At 40.1% G+C, this 16,315-nt stretch overlaps 1 protein-coding gene and 1 long non-coding RNA gene across 6 annotated transcripts in view; one reads left to right on the top strand and one right to left on the bottom strand.

Annotated features, from left to right (window-relative positions):
• The window catches only part of LOC111269446 (uncharacterized), a 44,706-nt gene extending 39,561 nt beyond the window's left edge, over positions 1 to 5,145 (top strand). The window contains exon 4 of the long non-coding RNA XR_015314589.1: positions 5,051 to 5,145. This is a non-coding gene — a long non-coding RNA (uncharacterized LOC111269446). The remainder of the gene's footprint in view (positions 1 to 5,050) is intronic.
• The window catches only part of LOC111269436 (uncharacterized), a 100,975-nt gene that overhangs the window by 60,299 nt on the left and 24,361 nt on the right, over positions 1 to 16,315 (bottom strand). For 2 of the 5 annotated variants that reach the window (XM_022849027.2, XM_022849025.2), the window contains exons 3-8: positions 12,358 to 12,681; positions 9,890 to 10,045; positions 9,272 to 9,363; positions 8,367 to 8,534; positions 5,062 to 5,316; positions 701 to 803 (exon numbers count right to left, since the gene is read on the bottom strand). In XM_022849027.2, coding sequence (XP_022704762.1) covers positions 701 to 803; positions 5,062 to 5,316; positions 8,367 to 8,534; positions 9,272 to 9,363; positions 9,890 to 10,045; positions 12,358 to 12,681 — 1,098 coding nt within the window. Of the gene's footprint in view, positions 1 to 700; positions 804 to 5,061; positions 5,317 to 8,366; positions 8,535 to 9,271; positions 9,364 to 9,889; positions 10,046 to 11,100; positions 11,120 to 12,278; positions 12,682 to 13,067; positions 13,141 to 16,315 lie in introns of those variants that run through there. The other 3 variants (XM_086972093.1, XM_022849029.2, XM_022849030.2) reach the window with 3 other exon arrangements.

Raw genomic sequence — 16,315 nt, 5'->3', positions numbered from 1 at the left:
CAGCGTGAAGTTATGCCGTGGCGAAGCATGATTCTCGCTGATATTTATGAGCAGCTTTTCTAGTGATGTGCGTGGCAGCAGCCCTGACTCGTCGAGGAAACGACAGCCTCAAAGAACGTGACTATAGAACTTGTGATTGAAAAGCTCATTCAATTATATTTGTCACGGACGCGATTCTCTGTTTTTATTCCGAAATATGCGATTCCTTAATTCGACGTTCTCAATCCGAGCAGAACATGATGACAGACATTTTGCTATTATTTGCTTGTTTTGTTTACCCGAATATGCATTTCGAGCATGACTATCTAGCACCTTGGGTGATTTTTTTACATGTACCCACATTGTGTGCAAACCCAAGAATTATACATTGGCGAATCGGCATTATCAGCTCTCACAGGTAGCTAGTACGCTATTCTCGTTTACTGTTTTGGATTAACTCGAACAACAAACAAAAAATTCCGCTATTGCTTAAAAGTTGCTTCTATTGGCTGGCATTGCCACTCAGCAAGATACCGTTGTAATAGAGTCGCCATAATCAGGGCTGTATCAGATGACTTTTGTTCCTGTTTCCTACCGAGAAAAGATCGCCTTCGGCAGAGGGATTAGAGACAAATGTGACATATGTAAACAACGAAGGTCGGTTAGTAAAAACTTGTTAGTTTAGGACAAAGCGGCGCATAGCAACCAAGCCTAGACTGACCTTGGCTTTGGCCTCTGGGGTGAGACTCATCGACTGTGATCTCGTCCGAAACATGTCCATCACTTTGGCTACAGCGCCTACACCCTTTGACTCCGACCCTGATCTGTAACGAGCAAAAAACCACGAGCATATGTTATTATATACTACCTGTAAGAATATATCTGTCGTGTTAGACCACATAAACCGTCAGTGGTTACCTCGCCAAACTGACTTCAATCGAGTTACTTAAGCAAGTGTAATTTTTTGCTGATGTAGGCATTGTTTCCAACGTAGACACAATAGCCAAGCTATAGAAACAGGATCATATTTACGAATCCTATGGAAGATGCCGTAGTAAGGAATGATTGGCTTTTCTTTAGAAATTTACAAGGATTATCAATATGGCGGAATACATAAGGTGGTCGAGTTCCCTTTAAGTAAGCGGCAATAGAATTGTTTCCATTTTATTAAGTGAACATCTGAATTGCCGTATTTTAAATTCTTACAGTTTAGCTGGATATCGTTAAAAGAACTTCCAAGAGATAAAACCTACGCTTAAGTACCACCACTGGCGTAGTTTATCCTGTTTAAAAAGGCAATTACCTTGGAGCTACCCTAATAATAAATTAAAAATCCTTTTACCCGCGCAGATGACTGGGGTTTAGTATTAGATAAAGACTGAGATGTCGCCTGAATATACTCGTCTTAATTTCGAATGAAATCATAGAAAATTCCACAAAGGATGAAATGCTTTTGACGACGAAACTCTAGTATTATAGAACTAGTGCTGAAACAGAGCCTTTTTTTATGTAAAAGTTCGCCTGTTCCGTGATTTCGCTTTAATCGAAACAGTAGCTAGGAAGGATAAAAGGAAGTCATCACAAACAGGCGCGTATTGCTTGTTCAGCAAAAGGCCAACGTTGTTAAAAGGACTTGAATACTACGTCCTACTTCTGTCAGGGAACGAAAGGCTCTCTTTAAGATATTTGGCTGTTGAACAATGCATATAGCTATTTAGATGCTATGGCGAAATCGGAGAAAATATATTTTTATTTATTACTTACATTGAGCAAATTTGTCTAAAATCATCTAGTGGCAAACACATGTTTAAGAGACTGCTGGTTGCTGTCTAACGAATATGCGATATATATTAGGTCGTCCGGAGCTATTTGGAGGAGCGAGAATTTTTAATCAGGCGTAGTAACTTGACTTCAAAAACATTTACACCAAGTCTTTGGCTATCTACGTTTGCTAGCTGATTGAGCGAACAGTGGGTCTGTAAGCAAAGCTAGCGTTTAGTGCTCAAGATCAAAGTTATGTCATCAAATTTTGATTTTTCATTCAGAGCGCTGGTGGAATTAACCGGATAACGCTGGGCAAAGAGGCCTTAAGGGAAGTACCAGTTTAGTTTGGTATTGGGGCAATCAATATGGTAGTGGAAATTGGAAAACTGAAAACTACACCTTAAGACTTGAAGAAGGAGAACTTGCTTCGATCATCCTTCGAGCAAAAGAGCACGGACCTTGTCGGCCTAGTATGAAATTTTCTGAATTACAAAAGAGGAAAACAAAAGTTATTTTCGCACGAACTGAGTGTAGGACAAACACGTGATGTACTTTAAACACAACTTGCACATCCAGTAAAAAGCCATCCAGCAGAGTACGCCGTCGCCACTGCGCATTGACCTTCAGCCAACAGACGACAGGTGATATCTTTGCTTCTAAACTCACTCTATGATAACTTTTACTCATCCTGTAGATGAGGTAGCCAATAAGTTAAGGAGACTATCTTTCGGATTCCGCCTGTTAATCGTGTGTATAATTTGAGTTTTTAACCTGCTCAGTAGCTCTAAATAACCTGAAAAGGCGATGACACACATTTATCTTCAGGGCCAGCTAAGCGAATCTCTTAATAAATTTCTTGCTTTTAAACAAGGATGTCCCGGTACGTTCTTGTAAGGACTAATGAGCAATTCTTTAGTGTTTCTAGTTGATGGTTGAAGGTAAATGTCTTGAAGGAAAATATTAACCGCAGGATCTATGCTATAGCTGCATTCGGTAGCTTTTTTCATTTTGCATACGAAAATAATTACCTGTTACACTTGTTTCTGGAAAAAAATATTTCCATAATGATTTCTATAAAAATTTTCGAAAAAATCGAAACCTTAAACAATTTAGAAAAGCTTTTCATTCTTGAATACCTCGGAATTAGCCGCCATAACATAACCGCCAATTTAGAATATATCATTACAATATTAGTTATTAGGATGAAGGTAAATTCGTGTTTCTTCTTCTTCATAGACATTTTTGTGCGAATTATTCATAAATAGGTCAGCTACCAAGGCGAGACAAAAAGATTTTGCATATGGCGATCAGAAGTAATCAGTGATTCGACATTGTTGAGAAACCAAATTTTTTCAAAAGTAAACCAATTCCGCACGTACGTAAAAACGAAATGTCTGCTCCGTGATCTAGATGTGATTTACTCGAGAAGGCCTAAAATGTCTGCAACGATACTACTTTACTCTCAACTCTCGTAGGGTATTTCACAGACTAAATACATCGTAACAAACTTATTCAGAAGCGTACAATATAGAAACACACAAACAAGCTCAGGAAACGAGCCAATATTGTTTATATGCTTATTTTTGGTTCAAATAGAATCATTTGATCTAGAAATAACACGTTAAATTGTGTTTTATTTGTGATTTTTCCTTCAATTCGCCAGCGACTAGCGCAAGACCTACGAACGGGATATAACACCATAAGTTCAGGAAGATTTTTCACAAAACAACTTAATATATCGATTCTGTATATACTTATACATACGAGATTTCCAACAGTAATCCAATAGTATTCGTACACTTCTAAATCTATATGGTTCTTCTGACTCAGCAAAATTAATGTAGGTGACTTGGAACAGGAGAAGTTCAACTAACTCAGTTGCCCGAGACGGAGGATATTAACGTGAGCTTCCCTTTAAGAGAAAATGATCTCCCACTGCACTTAGGGAATATCGAACGCCATTTTATAGCTTTATATAAGCATATAAAATCTAGACTTCAACTTTTCGTAAATCAACTAGAACAATCAACTCGTTGTAATCAATCAATAAGCGCGATTGATTAAAACAGAATATTTTATGGGGTATGTAATAATTGACCAGAACGATTTGAAAGTGCGTTTACATACAGGGAATTTTGAGGATTCACATCTCCGTTCAGTGGCCAAGCTCGAAAAGCAATGGCGCTTTCCGTTTATTGCTTGAATTTTTTTGTTTGTTGATGGTAAAGAGCTATACACCGTTACAGAACTCGTTCCTTGCTCTGTACAGCGGTTGCTATCCGGGACGTTTTGCCCGGGCTCCGAGGTTATTGTTATAGTTATTTCGGCAGATCTTAAATTCGGTACACGATTAATGTTACGCGTCAGAAAAGCTGTTTATTTTACGGGATGTGCCTGACTTTGAAGTTCCACTTTGATAAAATTGTGTCTCTAAGAAAAACAAGGAACAAAAAAACAAGGCAGGTTTGTGGCAAAAAACAAGGAACGAGATTGAGGAGAGAGAGAGAAACGTTGGAACATGGAACTAGATACGATCGTTTTACTTACTCCTTTTTCGCTTTTATGAAGGAATCATAGGCATGTTTTTGATAAGAAAGATCTCACACCAGAGCCTGTCGGCAGTATGTAGTGCCGCCACCGAGCTAATGTATCTACTCAGTCTGAAATCTACGTGCTGTCAAAGCGAGCTGTTCTCGTCTGACGGAAGCGATGCCAACACCCTCTGTCTCTCGAAATAAATTATAAGTTAAGGGGTTGCAGCCCCCTTTGTCTGTAGATTAACACGCGGTCATCCGCGTCGCGTCTCATTCTAGTTCTAAACACGACTACGTAGATGATAACGGATGTAATATAATGTGTGTAAGTTCATCTATTCGGTGGTCGAAAGTTACTGATAGAATTACAGTTTCCTGTGCTTGCATGCTTAGCAGACCCCTCAGCTTAAGGGGACAAATCGGTGGACATACATCTGTGTCACCTATATCCAAGCCTGACATAAGCAAATCTAGTATTCGAAACACACGTTAGTAAGTTCCAGGTGGAGTAAGATACAGTCTACGAGGTATGGCTCTACACAAGACTTGTCAGTGAAAACGTGTCTTCTACGCGCGTCAGTAAACAATTCTGCTGGAAGGTTCTTTATCAGAAGGATGAGAAGAACCGTAGATCGCAAAATAACCAGAATCGGCACATGCGGACATTTTTGCTCACATTTTATGACCCTTCTTATTCCAGCGTATTCTTCACCTACACTGGCTCGTGACTAAAGAAGTTTTATAGCACTCAATTGGTATATTGGCGCCTTCAGGTGATTGTTACCTCGGCCTGGATTGTGGTCGGTAGTCGAATCCGTCGGGTGAGGTGGCGCCAGCGATGGTGTGATAGTGCCCATCATGTGCTAAGGGTGAGTGGGCGCTAGTCATACCGGCCGTGTATGTTGCGTAAGGACTGTGACCCCCTTGAGGGCTGCCACATGTCGGTGAGCCAAGTGCTGGTGGGGTGAGGGCCGCAGGAGACCCTGGACTATGGGCGCCTCCATTGGTTGAAAACCAGTGATGCGAGTTAACTGTGTTCCTGTAAATATGACAATATAATAAAGAAGCATGTGTATATTCGTAAAGTTAGTCTCTATTGTTTTTGTCAATTATTTTCAGATTGTAGGATTACGTGATCTGGTGCTTATATATAGAGGGAGAGAACCATGAAATGACAGCAGAAATATAACCTACGAATTAGGCGAAGGCAGATGGAGTAGGGGTCCACTCAGGTTCGTTTCAACTGTAAAAGGACCATGCAGTGGCGAATGATAATGATAAAATTTCGGCTTTGTTTTCGATTCAACGACTTCTGGTACAGGTGCTATAACAACTATATTATTTCTTTTCGAACAATAGATAACAATAGTACAGTTATATAAAATACTATAGGGACATAACTACACTACAATAAGAAGAATCATCCAAATTATGCAAATATGGCATAAATCATACACCCAGAAGTGGTTATGTTTATTAATACGCTGATCATAGCGAGTATACGACAAATTAAATGACAAAAAAGTAGTTAGACACCCATTTCCCAAAGAGCACATATCAACAAAGCTAAAAATTTCATAAACGAAAAACGATAATTAACAAATAAAGCCGCATTGACATCGGTAGATCACGCAAAGCAATGAAAAAGCTTCTCTTAAATGAGTACTTCCTTTCTAGGGAGTCACGCTGACAATTAATTCATAAACAAAGCGGCGGTAACCATGATGAGGTGTTCTGACCACAGAAACGCCCAAAGATGGCACCCAAATGATGTTCTTCGTTTCTACCTACTTTGCTACGCTGACAAAATGAGTAGACGGTCCGTTTGTAGCTTATATATTCTAGAAACATTTACATGTTGACTGCAGGTATTCGAAGCTACTGGAATGTGCCACTCTGTTAAATATGCTTATATCACAAACTCACAAGTATATTCGTAGGGCAAGCAAAGAACTATTTTATTATTGTTCTATTATTGTCTACAGGCCAATTCTTTTGTCTTTATGAAGGCCAGTTTTGAATACGCCGCAAGGCAGCAACTTAGGAATGTGTTAGTGATATGCTATGAGAGGAGGCGTTCTAGTGCCGATCTGGAGTTTCTGATCTATCCTAATAAACACATTACCCAGAACAGAGGGAGTGCCCTAAGCTTTTGCCCATCGCCAGACAGCGACAGCAGAAACGACTACAAAAAGCCTGTTGTACATTTCACATTGATTTTTTGTAAATTTTGAAGAAAAATACTGAGGTACACAACAAAGTTTCTTAGCAAAACAAGTCCATGTATATTGTACTGCCCTTTTCACGTTCTCCGGTCTGACGGCTTGCCGCGGCTAGCTTATTCAAGGATTTCTAAGCAAGACTTCGAGACTCTTTTACTCGAAGATTTTGAAAGATGGTATAGTTTAGCGCTCTAGTGCATATTGTTAGGAAATGCGCTATTATGTATAAACCTATCTCATCAAATTAAAAAAAAAATAGTCCTTCTTCTCTACGGGGTTTGGGATCATCCTGTTTTGACTGCATAACCTGGCCGCTGCGCGAATCTAGGCTGCAAACTAAATCTTGTAATTAAATAATCTCTTTCTTACAGATCTTGAAAACACGTAAAATTTACTACGATAGCAGAATTTTAGTCTATAACAGAACCTTATGATAGAATAAGCCCCATATAACTCTGTACTGTCCTATTCAAGATGCGTATTAGGTCTATTTACCAAGTTGAACCGCCAGTGACGTTTGAAAGAACTAGATTACTTTATTCTACAAGCTCAAATAGACATTCATCTGAAAAACCACATCACCACAAATTCAGATATTTAAGAAATCCCGGAACCGGAACATTTTTGACAGACTTAAACTTCGTTATTATCTCAGGCTGTAAATTCAGCTTTCAAGCTTGCTCAAACGAAGTCGTCTGTTAGACTTACACACATTAGTATCAGTATAATGCAGCCGCTGGAGTCATATAACTACAAGCACTATGCCATGGTCGACATTGCCATCAGCTAAAACCAAAATCACTTGGCATCTCCTCGAGGTCCATCGTATAGAATACAGGTAAAAAAAATGCCAAGAAAGCAATCTTACTAGGTAGGCCTCTTTAATAATAATATATCCTGTTCGATCTAAGGGTTAATCAGCAACAGCCTTCGCAAAAGTCCCGGACCATCTCTAAACGTGACATAGATATGTGAAGTCCAAACAATACTACGGGTTTCGGCGGCTCTAGAGCTCAATGGTAGTATAAAAAGATCAACGTCTACTTATCACACATGTGCCTAGAGAATCTAACTACATTTTCCTGTAGATCACTCTGTTCGGTTTCAAGATCTTCACTTCCAGACTCATAGTTTGTTGGGTGAAACGCCTGAAGACTCGTCATAATTGGTTAGCCGCCAATATTATGTACGCTATTTCACGCCGCGCTCACCCACAGACCCTTGATCTACTTCACATGCTAGCACGTAGAGATACTTTAAAGCTGTACGGTAGATTTGGCATGTTTAGTAAAGGTAACACGAAAAGAGTAGACTCAGTGTCGAAAGAAGTGCTTAAATCGAAGAACAAATTTCACAAAAAATCATAAATAAATCCCTTCACCTTCCTGATCGCTCAAGTGAATAATATTGTATATTGCAAAACAACAAAATTGATAATGTATCAATGTACTGGCTAGCCCCCTAGCTCGACCACTCTGTCGAGTGGTCTGAGCAACAGTACAGAGGTTGTTGCTAAAGATAATTATTTTGACGGTGGCAAGCTCAAGTCTTGGCTACTAATCATTGTAAGTCAGCTTAGCAAATGTTCGCTTTGTGTAGTTTAATTGAATGGTCATTAATGAAATGTACAGTATACAAGTTAAAAAAAAATCGTTAACCACACGCGATGGTATGTACTCGAAATGTAAAATGCTAATATAAAATGTAGCATTTTTATTCACATTAAATACAAAAACATGTGCATGTATATAAAATTATATAGCATGTGTCGTTAAAGAAGCTCTAAGCAAAATTTCTCTACCCCTAGAGTAGAGCATGTGCATTTTCATCTTCGTTAGCAATATTTAAATTTATATACGGCACTTACTTTATGGCAGACATGATATTACGATGATGACCCTTCGAATCAGATTTTGACCTCGGCCTGAAGGCGTCAAAAAGGTGTGACGGTCCCGTTCTTCTGGGCGGACTAGTTCCGGGAGTAGTTGATGGGGTTCTCAATCCGTGATCTTGTCCACCGTAACTCCCAATTTCTCTGTTTGATTTAGAACAACACCAAAAACAAATTAATCCAGCTATACAACTTAATTTTATGAACTTGAAACTAGATGCTATCGGTATGAATATATATTACTTTGTATTTAATAAAAACTACTATACAAGGCTTCTTATTCAATTAAGTAATTACAATCTTTATCGTAATACATATAAATAAAATGCTGCACACTTTTTGTCACAGTCTTATATGCTTTAACCATGTGTGCATAGTTCGGACCCTTAAAATAAGCTTTTACATTCATTTGCACATGTCAGTCAAAGCCTAACACCTATCCCATGTTGGTCTTGTATTGAACTAGAAAGATTTGCGTGAATAGCTACTCCGTTTATTTTGTCCTATGTTTGCTGCTCACATTAGCGATACATATCACTCAAGTATCTATCTAGTATCACCATCAAGCCCCAGTTTAAACAGCCACAAGTTCAAGTAGCGCAGAAAACCGATAAATTAACTACACCTTTTGTTAGAAAAAATAGATTGAGTTCACCTGCCGAGATTCGACTTTACATTGCGTAGTTACAATTAAGCAGCCTCACGATGACTAAATGGGTCTTTATTAAGAAGACTGTTTTTTCTTCAACCGCGCTGACCCCATGGACCCCATAATGGAGCGTCCGTTGCTTGCCGTTGGTCGGCCCCGGCCGCTTAGCAATCGTACTTATTCCAATTTCATAACTTTTGTCTGCCTTTTGCGAAAACAGCCAAACAGTAACCTGGTAGTATGTGATGGACTATTTCGAGTTTCCACGGCCTCATATGCTTGATGATCTTCTTCAGAAGAATCGGGATGCTGAACCGATGGTGCCTAATAATTACATCATAATAAAGACATCCCGTCGGACCTTGTTAGTGTTATATCGCAAAAATGATTGATTTACGTTGTTATATTATAAGTGGGTTATTTTGTGTTTCTGCCTAACCGATACGCAGGAAAATCAGTGTGTGCCTACTAAGTTGGTTGTGCGCTGGATGGGGTCACTTGTCTGAAACGGTCCTTGACGGCGGTATCGGATATAGCAGTCAAAGTATGTTGTCCTTAATAGATGAAGCCACATCATGTGAGAGGTCTAGCGTAACACTGAAGTAACATTGGTACATAAAAACTGACATAAGCCAATCATCCTCAAAGCTTTGAAATTTCGCAATAGTACTGAACTGTTGTCACTGCTTCTGTTATAAAAATTGAAAGAGCATTTGGGTATATGCTGTTTTTTTCAAAATTGTCTAATCGTTACATGGCTAGTGTGCAAAAAAAATGTGCTTAAAATGAGATTATAATGGGTATGAATGAAGTATAATAGGACAAATAACAAACGTCATTCGAACACAACCTGTGAACTTTTAGCGGATGTTCCGTGGACGGCATGCGTATGGTGATAATGCGCATCGGCAGCCCCAGCGGCCATCGTCGATTTGTGGCTATCGGAAGATAGGCTGTCCCTCTCTGATGAGATGCTCCGGGACGAAAAGAACGGATAACTTTTTCCCTGCAGTGCAGAATCGGACAGCGACCCAACATGTGTCAGTCCAAGCGTGGCCGATTAAAATAGTTTTATTATGTAGTTAGTTCTTTTTTTTTTTGACCAATTAATTAACATAACGAATCGGCCCAATTGTCAACCTACAGCGCACATTGTTTCTAGCTATCCTATTGCATATATCGGAGTACGTGAAGAAGCGGAACCTCAGTAGCTACCTCAGTTGTTCTCATAAAACCAGAAAAGTAGTAAAACTAAGTAACAGGTCACTTTGAGGACTGTTCATTTTTCCACGTTTATATATTGGATTGTTGAAAAGAGTACTGATCGTTTTGATATAGAAAATATTTGCTTCATTTTTAGCATTTCGAAATATTATTACTACGATAATTATGTGCCATTTTTAGCCATAACCCTTTGCCCCTTTTGATCACATATTTGGTGGCTTTTAGGTAACACAGCTGTGGCGAGTTATTTTTGCATATCCGCATTGAAAATAAATTTGTACCATTAGAGGAGTTTCTCAGGAACAAGAAAAATGATAATACCAAATTCAGCCTTTCTCAATTTTTGCCGAGCTTCTAAATATGTACATCGCCTGGCATTGCCATGCGATGTACACGTTCGCTACGCGAAAGACAGCGTATCTTTGGTCACCAGTTTTTTCCAGCGGCATGTTGAAGTGTCGTTAACTGCTGAACGGAGAAGTTCGAATTGACAATTTTGCCAAGAGCCAAACATTAATGATGTGCAATTTTTCCCAACTCCACTAAACGTGTGGCGCAACCTTCCTCGGCATCAGTCTGGTTTCCACATATTTTAGAGAAATTTCTTAGTTGGCCTTATATGACCCTCTTTTCAACCGCTTTCGGAGTGGCCTGATGGCATTACACTTCTGTATAGTTTCGCAGATGAAAATACGACTGAGCAAATTTTCCTTACCAATTAGTGCGGCACCCAAAATGTCGCAGATCTTTATGTAGCTAGCTTCGTTTAAACAATGAAATCGTTTAATGTATTTAATGGCGCATATTTAGTTCTTTGTCGATACCGTAGCTACTCACGTGTCGGCCTCACTCAACGTAATTTCCGTAATCAGTCGACCTCTACAAATAGCACCTTTCACAACGAAACTGCCAGAACAAAATTATCTTTGGTCCTTCCTCGCAAAAACGCATTTTGAGCCTAAACAGAAGACATGTTTTATAGGCCTAGGCAGCTTTTGTGCCTTTGTCGTAGCAAAAGTGAAGACGATAGCGAATTTTGCAGAAACCTCACTGGTCCTCAAGGCGCTTGTGTACTTGAATAATCTTATCAACAACATATGTACTACTGCCAAAAGTCAACTTTCAAATGACAGCAGTGCCAAGCCGACGCCACTCACATCACCCGAAATATATAATTTCAATGTCACTTAGCTCAAAAAACGGTCAGTACTCCACAGGTTGTTCAAATAAGATATCTACTAGATACACCTACAGACACCATCAATCTTTTTCCTTGTCGAAGGCTGGCTTTATTTATTGAAATTCTCTTATCCTAGTGAGTCTTGCCTGTGGTGATATGACTGGTAGAGCCGTCTTAAGGCCTTAAGCGCGTTGTTTCAAGCAAGCACGTCAAGACCAAAGTGTTACCCAAGGATCAGGTCGTGGCAAGATTAGCTTGGCTTACTCTATTCAGATAGGTAAACGCTTTCTAGTGTGATTTTGAGTATGTCCCGTTTATTTATGTTGCTACTCTACAAGCGCGGTTGATGTGGTAAAAGACAACATTCAGTCTTTTTGTGGTCACGGTAAACATGAATTCTTGTCAAACGATTCACTGTTAGATGCGCTATTTTGTGTGTCTGTGACTTAATCCATTTTCATCTTGTCACCATATTGTTCGACACACTTTTCTAAATAGTTCCATTAAATTTCGACTAAATCACCGCCACCACTCTACCGCTAATGGCTACTAACAGTGTCGAATTTCACGGACCTATGATAATTAATTTATAATCAGGGACCACGGCGCAGCCATTGTGGTCGCTGTACACAGTAGCATATCGCAGCAGTAGCTTGCCAAGATTTTATTATGGTTTACTCTTAATTCAGGCCTCATAAATATTTATATCTAACTCAATTGTAAATTAAATTTGCAAGGACCTATAGACAGACATGAGCGCCTCCACACGGAGACACAGACACACACACACACAGACATACATACACACACGCCACATACACACACTCACACACACCCTTTCCGTCATTCTCGAAATCCTTTCGAAGCACCAGAGGGGAGTACAGGATTCCGGTCGGTGATATGCGCCCGCTTACCCGGGACCCGCAGCGTGAAAGTGATTCGGTCCAGGCGTCGTAGTTGTACGATCCCCGACAAGGAGCTGCCTCACCAAGAGTAGGTGAGAGCGAAGGAGTGCTTGCTGCAGGAGTTACAGCTGACGCGAACTCGCCAGCTAAGAGCAAATCCGATGACGGCTGCGGGGAGTTTGATAATGCCGAAAAATCGCCGAATGAATGCGAAAACGGACTAGATCGAAGTAAAGGACTCGTATCTGCTATAGTTGGGGCTGCGCGATTTCCTGAGGGACAATCCTCCGTTATGATGCGCGGTATAATGAAAGGTAACGTGCAGCTTTCGCCCTGAAATTCACCAGCAAATACGTTTTAGGTTAGACATCAAGGAAACATTAGATATTTTCAACAAGATACGGAATGAACCAGTATAATTACATTAGTTAGGTACACTTATGTTTGAGATCTCAGGGTAACGATTTGGTATACCTAAAGTTACGAGGTTCTAACTATAGCAGCCAATTTTGAACATAAACTATTTCAGATAGGTGTGCTGGATAAACGAGCACACAGATGTGTGATATAAGGAGCAAGATAGTCAAAGGTCACAATTCACTCGACGTTCCCTTCAACAACTGATTCTAATTTTTACCATGTAAACAGGGGCATATTTGAATCTATGACGTAACTAGAAGGCACACTTACATACCTACATATCTTAAGAATAACTATACTTTCTCGACAAATATGAAGTTTCTGACGGTCCGCTCACTGTTACGGGCGTTGTAATCACTCTTTACTCCTTGTGTGATACGTTACGCAGACACGGGGAATACTTCTTAGCCTCCTCGCTCGAACTGAAACCAGGCGTTAAAACAAGCAGGCAAATACGTAGAGGCTGCTTTGCTGCCTCTATGCATTAGGTTCTAGGACCATAAACGGCCGACCTACTTGCGCTGCAGTCGGTTCAAGACAGTTCTCAGAAACTCCACGTACTTATCCAAGCTTCCCATTTAGGATTTCCTTCTCTGCACATCACTTCTTACTCATACAACCTGCTTCATAACCTGCTTTTGCAAGGTGATTGCAATGCAGCTCTAGGGATGGCCTTTTTCTGCCCAACTGAAACTGGATAATGGGGTGCAACCGTTTAGAAGATTCCTATGCGACATTGTCAAGGTAGTTAAGCCAATTTAGATTTGCAGTCCAACGTAGTTATAGTTAGAATGCATAGATAAAAAGCCAAAGGGCACGTCAACGCGCTCGGTGGACAGTGTATAAAAACACGTTTTCGGCCTTCTTCTTTATTGCTGATTACTCTTTAGGAGCTATATGCGTATACTTGTCATCCCTAAAATATCTATATGCTATGCTTTTATAAGTGTTACCAATGCGTGCTCGCTGGCGCCATGTAAATGTACACTGATGTGGTACTAAATTACTGATAAAAGCCATCTCTTTTCCTCGTAGGCCAAATGTATAATTTAAGTTAAATGTAAGCTAAGTCAATTCTGGCACAAATCTTGCTCAGTCACTCCACTATGCTCAATTAACTGCCAGGTTGCGTCATCAGGTTGCGCCTGGAGTGCCTCAGAACTCCTGCCATGGGGTGTCTTTAGACACTGCTTCAAAGCCATAAAATGTAGTCAGTCACACCATTTAAGTAGGTGTCAACGAAATGTATGTCACGAATAGCGCATGCTTGGGTGTCTCGATCGTTCTTGTCGTCCACTCCTACGGCATCTATCTTTTCCACTCGCCACTGCCGCTCCAATGTAAAAAGTGAGACAATGTGGTGATCGCGTAACCGCCTCAACGTGGCGCCAGCAGCCGGATGCATGATCACATCGACGGCCACGTTGAACAGCTTTCACGGGAACAAGCTTTCTGCTGGTCCATACCGTACAAACAAATAAATGTAGTTAGTCACAAGGAAACAGTAGCAGAGATGTCAGACGTATCGTAGTAACAGCCAGAATGGTAAGCAAGATCATAGTTTGCGCGAAAATATCACTTTCATTGATGGAATACTTGTGCGCGTCCCTTGCGACGAACGCTCTGAGAACGACGTTCAGGTGATCACTGGCCAATCTGCATCGCTTATGCGGAGCGTACGTAGACAACGAATGAATAAATAAGGTATCTACTATATTTTCATTCAAGAAGAGGTACTGCCAGTTGTTTATAAGCCTGCATGGCATAATGGCCAACAAACGGTGGTAGGTGGACCTTATAACAACAATATTTTACTGATCTCTATGGTACCGTGTGTGATTATTGTTAACGTCCACTTCCTCTGTTGAGTTAGGTATCCTATACTACGTTGCGGAACGCATTGATAAAATACTACTTGTTGAAGTCACCGATATCTAATTGCGATAACCTCATTCAATGATCAAGTACGAATTTGGCTATGATACATTTGCTGGATACAGGCTGGATAGTAAGGAAAATGAGAAGGACAAAAAGAAACTAATGTTTAAAAATTGGCCGACACATCGTTCGATAGTTATTCATCATAACGCACGAACCAGTTATCGTTTCTGATGGATGTTTTAGCAAACAAAAGGACCCAGAGCTATCATTGCCCGCTAACAATCATATCTTTCTGGGGTCATACCATGACCCCAGAAAGGAAATCTATATTAGTTAATGGCAGGCCAGGTGTCGCGAGCGGGAGGTGTCGGAAGACTAAACCGAAGAAAGACCCCTATGATTTTTGCTCTCGCGTCAAGCGGTAGTTACAATTACCTGCTTCGCTTGTAGGGCTCCAGTTGTCAGCTTCCGGCACTTCAAGTCATTCGTTTATATTCGGAGAAGCTATTTAATAATATGAGCACAAATAGCCAACCCGGTAGATTACCTACCATTTATATTGTAAACAATAAAATCAATAGAAATTAACTGTACTAATACATGGTCTAGTCAATTACTTTAATGTCATTGAGCCCAATATATACCGAGTGTGCTGGTTGTACATTGGTCCAGTTTTGATATACAAGCTGACTGAAGAAAATATTTCATTTCTGTTGCCTTAGATCATTCGCACAGCTAAAGAAAATACGGCTAAACTCTTATAAATGTTCTTCATTTTTACTTATGATGAATTATCGATAAATTCGTCACACATACACACCCCCACAGTAGCTTTTGACCCATATTCCCAAACAGTGTCGTATTCGCGTAAAATGACGAGATGACAACTAGCATTTTTTTTAATGTACCACACAATAGGTCATCAGACTGATTTCCTGAGGACGATGACAGTCAACCTAAATCACTAACGTTACCATTCATTATTCAAGGTAACACAGCGTACTTTCACAGTAACGTAATTCTATGAGCTGCGAACAGAAGCAAACAAGCAAGAATATGAACAATTGCTGGGTCAGTCTGATCTCATCCTCGACCACGCGTAGGGGACACTGACAGCATACCTCCTCAAAGGATCAAGACAAGGGATGATGGCGATTGCTTGTACAACTAATTGGCAAAAAAAAAAGGAAGAGGAAATGGGTAAACATATTAAATACGGAAAAGCGGCATTTGGTGCCGTTGACAGAAATGTGTACCCATTTCAATCAAGTTCATGTGAATTACTTCTATTATTTTTGACTTTTCCATCATATAGCGAGCCATATCAGTGATTAATGCAGTAGTTACCCTTCCACTTCGGTCGTTCTAGTTACGCATCCACAGGTCTTGCCGCGCGTCCACATGTATTTTGTTATCCATTAATAGAATCCCTGATCGGGGCTCAAAAAAGGTCGCCCATGGTAAATTGTTGATGTGGATAACTTCAGTCACCGTGCTTTATAACCTTAACCATCAGTGTCTGACATTACTTGGGGTATCAAAATGAGGACTCATTGTTAATCGTGAATTATTATCTATTTTTGCTAAATCGGTGAGAAAAAGTCGGTACAGAATCAAGAAAAACAGTCGTATTTTCACTATCTGCTACCCTGGCATACCTGATCTT

The sequence above is a fragment of the Varroa jacobsoni genome, unplaced genomic scaffold (assembly GCF_002532875.2).
Source record: "Varroa jacobsoni isolate VJ856 unplaced genomic scaffold, vjacob_1.0 scaffold_1386, whole genome shotgun sequence".
Taxonomy (NCBI): Eukaryota; Metazoa; Arthropoda; class Arachnida; order Mesostigmata; family Varroidae; genus Varroa; species Varroa jacobsoni.
The sequence above is the reverse complement of the archived record's forward strand: the minus strand, read 5'-3'. Positions and strand labels throughout refer to the sequence as shown.